Source organism: Platichthys flesus, chromosome 23 (assembly GCF_949316205.1).
Source record: "Platichthys flesus chromosome 23, fPlaFle2.1, whole genome shotgun sequence".
Taxonomy (NCBI): domain Eukaryota; kingdom Metazoa; phylum Chordata; class Actinopteri; order Pleuronectiformes; family Pleuronectidae; genus Platichthys; species Platichthys flesus.
In genome coordinates, this window is record NC_084967.1 from 9,281,913 (window position 1) to 9,292,315 (window position 10,403).

At 43.4% G+C, this 10,403-nt stretch overlaps 1 protein-coding gene across 1 annotated transcript; it reads right to left on the bottom strand.

Annotated features, from left to right (window-relative positions):
* Positions 1-202: 202 nt before the first annotated feature.
* Positions 203-9,930, bottom strand: gxylt1b (glucoside xylosyltransferase 1b). The gene is made up of 7 exons (XM_062383301.1): positions 9,668-9,930; positions 8,204-8,411; positions 7,969-8,100; positions 7,412-7,663; positions 7,136-7,259; positions 6,871-7,043; positions 203-2,257 (listed from the first exon to the last, which is right to left on the bottom strand). Exons 1-7 carry the CDS (start codon positions 9,853-9,855, stop codon positions 2,096-2,098), a joined length of 1,239 nt encoding a protein of 412 aa, XP_062239285.1. The 5' UTR covers positions 9,856-9,930; the 3' UTR covers positions 203-2,095.
* Positions 9,931-10,403: the final 473 nt, after the last annotated feature.

Below are 10,403 nucleotides of genomic sequence, written 5' to 3' on the forward strand. Positions count from 1 at the left end.
GTGAAGGCTGTTTTGAAAGTTGCTATATCATTAAAGGCGTTATTATTATTGTTGTTAATCTGAATTAGTTTTCTCTTGACGTTTTCCTTCTGGATGAAAAATACTTTTCCTTCGTCAAAACAAATACTCATATTTAAAAAAAAAAGCATCAGTGGACATTTGAAAAAATGCTACCCCCTGGTGGTGAAACATAACACAATGCTGTAGAAAAACAACACAGATCTTTAATGTAAAAAAGACATCGCAATTTTAGTAGTGACAAATAAACAAGTAAATGAAGTTAAGTCACAAAGGACATCTTCACTGTATCCAACACACTGACAGTCACAACAGATATTTACAACATTTCATACCCTAGTGTACAAAATACATTCACCAGTGCAAAAAAATAACAGTAAACAAAATACTTTGGCATGAGGAGAGAACTTGTAGCTTATTCACATGTTCAATAGTAGTTTTTCTGCATTGTAAACGCTAATGAATGGCAGCTAAACAGTGACCAAGTTTACATGGATAGCCTTTTTTTATTATTACTTTAACCTGAAAGAAGCATCTTTATCACATCAGGTCACAGTATTTTGCTACATCAACATGCAACATCAGCTAATCAAGGACAAATAAGGAGGAAAAGCTTTTGCAAAATTATAAAAAAATCACAGAAAATGGTAAACTGCAACATCGTATGATTTCAGGCTAGAATAGCGGACGTGTGTATTTGAAAAGTGGACGTAATGATGTGAGTCAACTTTTAAATTGGAATAATATGAATAGAACATTCTATTAATGCCATAATTAAAAAAAACATAAGGATAAGGTCAGCAGTCTGAATATCGGCATCCATGTTAAAGTGGTCACTGTGTTGCAGAATTTCCATCATATCTGAGGGTCTGGTTGACACAACAATAGTCTGAGGTGACTAATTATCCAGCAGCAATGTTATTTAAACATTCTTGTTTAAACATGATGAAATGTAAAAAAGTTCATTTCAAAACAGCAAACGACAAACTTATGTGACGCAACATAACAAAACTGACAACTTATATCATTGCCTCCGAGGTTAAGGCAACTTCTGTAACATATAAAATAACAAAGAATAAACCAAAAGTTTTCTTGAGCAAACAGTACTACAATGAAGGTTTCAATAAATGCAGAACAATCCCAGAAGTGGTTTCTGAAGGCTGAAAGTGGTCCAGTGCATCTTCAGTCCAGTTCTCTTATACGGTTTGTCTCTTTTTAATAAGAGTGCTTCACAATGTTTCATTAGTTCTCCAATATGGAAAGTCAAGAGCGACTGTCGCACCTTCAGTCGAGAGCCAAAGGCACTGAGAGAGGATCTCCAGTGGTCAGTCAAATATAAAAACATGCAAAAATTTGCAGTTAAGTTTAGAGCGACTGCTAAATTTAGTATTTAGCTACAAACTGGCCTACACTACATTTACAGTAGATTTCAGGCATTTACATCACGCTCTTATCCAGAGCATTAGTCTCAGACAACTTCAGCTGCTGCTTTAGTCGGTTTCCATCCACTCCAAATATTGGGAAATATGTATCGCTAAAAAGAAAATGGGACCAAGTCCATTTGATACAAAACTAAATCAAGACATACATTGAGTATGTGGCTTAAAGGTTCAATAGAGTTTCTGCTGCACTGATGAGACAAAGTGCCGGCGAACCAGAACATCAAATATTTAAGTAGACTAACGTTCCTCCCATTCACTGACGAAAGAAATGATTGGAGAATTAGCGCCCCCCAGTGTTAATATGAATGAACCAACTTCAAATATTTGCATATGTTGGACATTTAGCTGTAAAGAAACTCGACTCATTCCTAAGAATCAAAAGGTAGAGAAGTACATCCATGGTCTTTTTGAACCAGTGCCAGTTCAAGCTTTAGTGGCTGGGTTTTTGTACATCAGTCAGACGTGCTGTTCAAAGCAGGAGAGCTTCAATCGGTTTGGGGGGAGTTCAATCTCCCCCACAAGGGCGTAAGGAAGGAGGTTCAGCCACAAAAAGAAATTTTGCTTATCTTGCTGGCTGGGCTTGTCAAAAAAAAAAACCCATTGGCCGCTGTCCCGTCTTGTCTTTCATTTTTCTGTCACCGTCCACGCGGAGCCTTCCTGTTGATATTTGCCAGGCTGTGCACCAGTGTCTTTGTGAAGAGTGCGTAGGATTTACCACAGTACGTGTTGGTCGTCTTCAACAGCTCCTCTTCTAGAGGATCCAGCAAAGACGTCACCGGGTCAGCGCCAAACGGAAACTGTGTCGACAAAAACAATGGTGGTTAGAGATTTGACCTTGTGTGGTGTTTTCAGATCGCTGCAGCTTGGTTAAAGCATCCGAGTTGTTAAAACTCAGATGACTGAACTTTTCACAAAAACTTAAAATGTACAGATGATAGATTTCATGAAGGCACATGCAGACTGTTTTATATAATGGACAACATGGCTGGTCCACATAAGTGAAGCCAAATTTCGTGTAGATCAGGAACCCCACCTCCTTCATATGAGTAGATGGGACAAGGACCAAACCAAAAATGAAACATTATCGATGGAACCATTTTTGCACAGTGGGAGAAAGTGGAGATGTGAAGTCTTCATCCTGGCAGAGGAGCTGTGTCTTCATCAGTTCTCTTTTGAAAACTTCCACATTCTAAATGCCCTTAATTTTTTGCCCAACTTAACCTCTACTCTTTGGAAAAGTTCCTCATCTTCATTTCACTCCTTCTCTTTCTGGAGCTGATCGCCCACCTCCTTCACAAAAGGCTTCTTTCATTTTGAAGGCTGTGCTGTTTTCAAGACCTTTTCCTTTTTCGGGTTGTCAGCTGTCCTCAAGTGTCTGCACAGCCTCCAGTGTTTTGGCCTCTACGACTCTTGGGAGCACGCTGGGGGTTTCACGCTTCTTCCATTTCACAATTATTGAGGCTACTCTGCTCCTTGAAACATTTAAAAACTTGAGATATATAAGAAATGCTTTTATATCCTTACCCTGATCTATATTGTAAAGGTCTACAGAGAATTCCTGCCCGTCCCTTGATTGGTTTTTGTACCGACGTGTATCAGTTCAAATTGCCACACTTTTTAACATCCCTCAAGGACAAGTAAAGCAAACACGATGCACCAGAAAACGATTTCATAAACTGAACGTGCCAGTGCTGTAATTCAAATATGAGGAAGATTTGTGTGCATCCATCTGATCTTGTGATTCCAGTTTAAGATGTATCCTCCCCTATCCAATTCCTGTTTCTTAGGAAAGCTGGACAATAGGAGTGGTGGTAGCCTTAAGGTAGTAGCAGTATTCTTGGAAGCTCAAAATGAGCATCCGAGGATCCAAAGTGTCAAAACTCCCCCGAGGGCGCCTCTTGACCCCCTGCTGTTCTGCTGGAATCGATCAGATCCCCTCTCTAACTCAACAAAGTGCAGCTGTGGGCAGCATTTGGCCTCGGAAGATGTCTTCCCGTGGATAAATAAAAAAATAAAACCTGTGAGGCTCGCTGGACTCGGCCGGAGCTCTACATCTAATCTGATCGGTCAGCCGGGTAAAACATAAAAAAAAGGCGTCCACATTGTTGTTGCAGTCGGTTTTATGCTATGGGCTTAACGTCCAGTGATAACCGTGTATTACGGGCGAGATTTGATGTCTTCCCAATAACGGAGGAGCCTTTACAATGCTCCAAGGAAATCAAAGAGGAATTACCATTTTTTTTTTTTATGCCAGCTCATTTGCTTGCGGTTTGGTCCCTGATATTGGGTCACAATGAGAATGTTTTTACGAGAGTGGACACACACACACATGCACCCGCCGGTCATAAAGTTGCATTTACAGTTGGTGTATTGATTTTGTGCGGCTGATGGGGGGGGGGGGGCTGTTGATGTGCAGACTCCCAACTCTGGATGTACCATCGGCTGTAAAATTTAACTGCCGCATCCCGGGCTCTGCGTTTTGGCAGCGGAGGGAGGAGAAGGTGCTTTTTATGACGGACAGACTGCTGCGGTCTGTTGGCGAGAGGGCGGGCAGACGGACAGGGAGGAGCACCGCTGCTTCTGTTCCCTTTCCTTTGTGTGAGGATGAAGAGCATGGACAATGATTTTGCATTCGTCAACACTTAATTGACGATGGTCTGCTCAAATTAGCCTCATTTTAAAGCTACAAATTTTAACTATACATACATGTGGCACAAAAACAGCTTGTGAATTGATTTCTCTAAAGATTTTCAGACAAGATCTCCAGATAATGTCAATATCTTCGTCTGTGTTTTCGTTTTCTTTGGCTCCTCTTTTTCATTCTGAGTAAGTCGTATTCATTTATTTATTTTTTCAGTTTTGCAGACATTTTCCAACAGTATTCTCACGTGGGCTCAATCCCACATTTTCTGGATATTTTAAACAAGGGACTAGCGGGAAAAGTTCTGGAAAATGTTGCTTCAGGTTGAGCAATTGACAAACTAAATACACTTATATCCTTCTAGGTTTGAAGTGAAATGTTGTACATCAAATATTGCGCCTTAGTGCTGTCACAGTAACTGTCAATGTTAACACTGTGCTGTCCTTCCTCGCCTGTGCTCTATATGTGAACAGTGATTCTCACCTCCGAGGCCTCAGCTTTCCAGGAAGTGCTCAACCATTTGCCAGATTCAGTCTCTGCTTTACACAAGTGCCTGATTTAAGCATAAGCCCCTCTCTTTATGACTTCCTTACTTTTGTCTGCTTTACGTTGAAGTCTTGAACCTCTTAAACTTTTACACTAGATAAGCAGCCATTTCAGAAATTGAAAAATAGGAGAATAAAATCTCCATCTTTGCTCTTTTACTTCTGCTGGGCATTTGAATCCTATTTCCCAGTTTCTGAACCTTCCCTCTTCTACTGAGCTGCCAGAGTCGTCCCATCCTGTTCGTTATTCAGTCCGCATATTCCCTGAGGTTCTGCTGCGCACGCAAAAGCTGAAACGGATGAAAGTGTCCGACCCGTGAGATTAAACACGCGCAGAATCAATCCATACTCCTCCATCCTCCTGGCAAACCAGACTTAATAACCTATCTATCAAAGTATCAACACCTACCCAGGCTATTAGGGGGGAAAACAGTTTTAACGCAGGCTATGGTCTTCGTGTCGGGGTTCCACGCTCATCGAGCCGGTGTGTCAGGACAGGTGCACGTGTGTCGACTGCCATAATTGATCCCGATCATATAAAGTCTTAACTGCAGGCCATAGATAAGGTATGGATCAGCCTTCGCCGTGATCTATGTCCAATAGTTAGTTAATAGGAAAGCAATGAGATGGCGAACGGTGATGGCTTCATTAAGCAAATGCCACTCCTGTCGTCGATATCATTACGCTGCTGGTAAACAACACATAAACATCCTCACAGGGGAAATTAGCGCTCGCTACGATCGTCTGCCGGAATTTTTACAGTCTAGTAGACTATATGATGTCACCAGCAGTTTAAAGGGGACCTATTGTGTATGTTCAGTCTTTCCCAGTCCCTGTAGTGGGTTGTATATGTTTTCTGTATACGTTGTGCATGGCTAAAAATCCCAAAGTCCACAGCAGAGAGACTGAATCTGGCTGTGAATCTCCTTCTGCTGCAGCAATGAATAGAATAAAGAAACTAAAGTGTTTTCTGAACACTGAAGCCTGTAACGATTTTTTTACGAAGTGACCCAAATTAAAATGATGAACCCCCCCAAAACAAGAATGAGTTTCTCTTTTAAAGTTGTTCAGGGTCGGCACCCAATCCAAAATCTCATCTCATCCCTCGTCGGGGAAGGACACGGAGCGCTGGAGGAGGGCAGGGGGGTCGCGGGGGGTCAGAAGAGGTAGTCTCCCATCAGATGTTGCTCTAGATTACACCTGCGGCACTTTGTAAAGGCTCAACACATCTTATTTCTACTTTTATGTACCTGAGAGCCATTAACGGGCTGACGGAGTTTCTTGCAGTCACTGTTTTTAGTTTATATTTAATGAGGGGGTCATCAGGGAAAATATGAAGGAGGCGTATGATCTTTAATCCTGAGGAAGTGAAATAGATGCTCGGACAGAAATGTCTCTTTAGCATCAAAAGCAGGTTTACTTGCTAAAAATCAAGATTAACTCCTTTACCTTTGCCAGTAGAGGAGTTGCTCTTTCTGTGTTTTTCCCAGCGACAATATGTCCAACACCAAACAACCCACAATGCATCCTTCCATAAAGAATCGTGGAAATCTGTCAAGTATTTCTTGTGTAAACCTGTTAACTGATATCTAACAAACACTGACCTTAACAGAGGTAACAAAGTTTTTTCAGTCAAAAGAGTCAGATCCTCTAATCAAACGATATCAAGCTTCCTTAGCTCTTCCTCTTCAACCATCAATATCTGCCTGTATAACCGCTGCAGGCTGTGAAGACATAAAACTCGGAGACAAAGCCTTTTTAAAAGCCATAAATACAGAGGAACAGACAATAAAACTGGACTTTTTTTCTTCCCCCAGTTAATATTTTAGATTATTGACATTTGGGGTTATTAAATTAGATCAGACGCACACTGCGAGTTTCTTTATGTCTTCATTTCGTCTCAGTAATAAAAAGAAATTGATCACCCAGGCCAAGCGGAGGTGCAAGGGCCATTTTTTACGAGGTGTGGACAAAATGTAGTTATTAACGAATTAATGGAAGGGTAGTTAATTTTACAACGTCAAATAACATTAAGGGAGATGGATCTGCTCTTTTTTCCCTTTCATGAGTTCTGTGTTTTACTTCTCACTTTTCTCGCATATCAATACAACTGTCTAATCTGTGCCCTGGCTAAATGAGAAGCGAACTGTGATTTGTTCTGAACTCCCGGTGATCGAGTATGGACTCGAACCTCGGTTACACAAACACGACGGGGTGTGCTCACTTTTCGAATGGCCTCGTACACGGCTCGGAAGGCGGGCTGCTTGTGGTCGTGGTAAACCCCTCGGTTTCCGTGCAGGACGTAGACGCCGTCCTCCTCGGCAGACGCACAGTTGCTGCCGTAGATGCAATGATCGGGACGGTAATTCCACTTGCACGGAAACTCCAGCAACGTCTCTGCGAACGGAAGCCAAACACAAATTTTGACTATATAGTAACATCATTGTAATTCCCCCTTTTTTAACTTGGGGCTTGTTCCTGCTCCTCACCAGGGTTGTGGTGGAAAATGATATTGAGAAGGTCCTGGTCCCCCCAGGTGATGTTCAGTTTGTATTTCTGGAGCAGAGGCATCAGCAGCTCCCCCCAGCGCAGTCCCACGGACGTCATGTCGTTCTGTCGACACACACGAGAATCAACAGTCAAAACTTTGTGGGTGATAGTGCATCGACTGGCTCCGTGGTGGACAACTGCAGCAGGATAAGGACATCTAGTGGCCAATTATGGTGGTACACTCCAGGTAAAGTCTCCCCCCTCTCAGCCCGTACCTTAAAGAACGTGCTCCTCATCCTGGTCATGTTCATGAGCATGACCCCCGAGTTGATGCCCGTCCTGCCGTAGAAGGGGTGGCGGGCGAAGCGGTTGTACCAGGCGATGCGGGGCTCCTCGTGCTCGGGGGCCATGGCCGCCAACTGGGAGGAATTGAAGCGGGGCAGGAACGCCCACAGCCGGTCCACGGGCTGCAGGAAGAGGATGTCCGAGTCCACGTACACGACCGAGTCGATGTCCTTGAGGATCAGCTGCACAAGTGGAGAGGGACCCAGACGTTAGTCACTCAGAATATGGAGATAGTGTGGAGGCTCTGCAGTGTTGTGATTGGTGCATCAAATTGGTATGTATTACATGACACTACATTTCACTATAGTGTTCCTGAATATATTATATCAAAATGTATCTTTTCATTGATTTAAATATGTAGCTAGTATTAATTCATGTCCCAAATCTAAATTTATATTTTTGCAGCCACTGTCTCAGATTTTTACATAAAAACTGAATGAATAATAGAATCAGGTCAGAGTTACACTGGGGTCTGTCTGAAACTCACGGGTAAGAAGAGCCTCTGAGAAGCGCAGGGCTTGAAGAGTTTCTTCCACTCTGCCGCATTGTCACTGGGGAAGCTGATGGAGTAGACCGTGTACTTGAACCTGGAGCGGATGAATCCAGGCCACGACGCCAACTGTGACAAAGGCGGGGGTGTTCAATCACGGACATGGTCAACACAAACTCTAGGTCCCTAACACTGTTGTCAAATCTAGAGATGCCAACTGTTTCCTACTCACAGCCTCCATGAAGCTGGTGTGGAGCTGATCTTCAGCAAAGATGTGCAGCTCGAGTTGTCTGATGCTGAAGAGCACAGCGGACTTGATCATGGTGAGGGTCTCCTCCAGCCTCTCCCCACAGGCCACCACAGCCAGGTGCATGGGGGGCTCGGGTCGGCTCTGGACGCTGCCGCCGGCCTCCGCATGACCCCGCTGACGCATGACGTACCTGAGTAAGAGAGAGATTCACACAAACAGAAGTTTAACAACAAATTACGGGAAAAACACACATGTCCAGTAATTTATTCAGGGTACGTTATTTGCTTAAGAGATATTTCGAGGACACAAGTCTCCTCCACCTCCTATAATAGTTGAAGTTATCAAGTTTCCAGACTATTGTGTAAGGTAATCTGAGTCCTAACTCGAAATCCTGCATCGTGAATATCCAAGCACAGTCTAAACTGAAGGCTTCATCGGGGTGTCTGTCTATTTTGTATGTCCCTTGAAGCCAAAGGAAACACCATTTAAACATAGGTTATATAACACAAAACTCACACTCTAGTTATCTTTCTTTGGGGCGGAAATAACATGAACCAAATGTCAAGCTACCAGACGCCATTTTAACATAACAGCATAATGTGATTGTAATAAATCCTCCACAGAGTGCCAGCTGCATTTCACTGCACATACATAGAAATACAAGGACGTGACACCTCCTTGACTCTTGAGTCTGTTAAGAACCAAAACTTATCAATCTACACAAGCCCGACTTTTTGTTTTATTGTGAAGTTAATCTTCAGGAACATTTTTCTTCTGCCTTAAACTACTCAAAGCACTGAGGTGTGTCATTTAAGAAAACAAATACCATCATACTCTGGTCCCATTTACGACCAATTGTTGCTTTTGGTCCTGGTCTGTTGGCCAATCATTAAAATTAATGGAAACTTAATTAGCTCCTCCCATCCAGCCCTTTCCTCAAAGCCTTGGATACATAAACAGTGAGGTGTGAACACCAAACGGTTTATTAGCTTGTGTCAACCAACTTCAAGGTGCATCTACTTTATCTTCTTCTTCCTGCCTACCAGCAATCATCTACTTGTCATTGTTATTTTTTATAATGGCATTTAGAAAGTGCTTCACAAATAAGAAAACAAAACATCAGATGAAACCAGCAAATCAACACAATAACATGTCAGATCGGAGGCAACAAATATAACACATCATTTTAAAAAGGAAACACAGTAATGGTTTGGTAATGGTAAAAGTAATGGTTTTAAAACGTGACTTGTCTCCAGCCATAGAAAAAGTTGAGGCTGAATGACGTGAGCTTCAGTGCAAGCAGCGTCACATTCCTGCACATACCCAGCACCGTGCACGGTCTATACAAACACGCGCGTGCACTATTATAAAGTAAAATGCGGTTGCATATATTTTGTTGTCTACATTTCCAATGGAGACCTTAACACGAAGACACACAAACTGTACCAGTGGAGGTTTCGGGGCCCGGTTTTGTCCGCGGCCCCTCGTCGGGCTCCGGGCACCGGGGCGAAGCCGCTCCTCGGCCCGGTTCCTCCGACCGACGCGTCCGTGTCCAGCAGCTTATTGTACACGTACAGGCCCGAGAAGACGGCGAACACCGTGCACAGCGTCAGCGCGCGGCCGTAGCGCCGCATGATGGAGTTTAAAGACGCGACTCGGGACGACAGTCATGACACAGAAACTCAGCACTCATAATAAACGTGAGAAGCGGTGAGGCACTTCCGGTTGCAGTTTAGAAAATAAAAGTCTAGTTCAGTATTATCAGAAGCGAAAACTACACCCTCTAGTGGTCGTGCATGTCTTTTTTTAAAGGGACAGTTCACCCATCTACTCACCACAATGCAGATATAGGAGGGGGGTGTTTGAGTCCACAAAACACTTCTGGAGTTTCAGGGGTAAATAGCGTTGCAGCTAAATCTAAAACAACTGAAGAAAGATAAGATACATTTATTAATCCCACACACATGCACATGGGGGGACATGAGCCTGGTGGTGCGGTACCGTCGGCCATATGGCAGCAGGCAGAACAGTTTATTGATGGGGTGATAGGGGTCTTTAATGATCCTGTTGGCCTTCTTCCTACACCGCTGGGTGTAGAGGTCCTCCATGGATGGCAGCTCAGACCTGGTGATGTGCTTCAGAGCATTGCGGTGCAGCTGCCATACCAGGCGGTGATGCAGCC

What these genes read in the sequence shown, in the direction of transcription:
- gxylt1b (XM_062383301.1), bottom strand. Translation starts at nt 9,855, where the DNA reads ATGCGGCGCTACGGCCGCGCGCTGACGCTGTGCACGGTGTTCGCCGTC. An exon ending in CTCAGAGGCTCTTCTTACCC is followed by an intron (nt 7,664 to 7,968) that starts GTGAGTTTCAGA and finishes CCACTTGTGCAG; the next exon opens with CTGATCCTCAAGGACATCGA. An exon ending in TGAGGAGCACGTTCTTTAAG is followed by an intron (nt 7,260 to 7,411) that starts GTACGGGCTGAG and finishes GTGTGTCGACAG; the next exon opens with AACGACATGACGTCCGTGGG.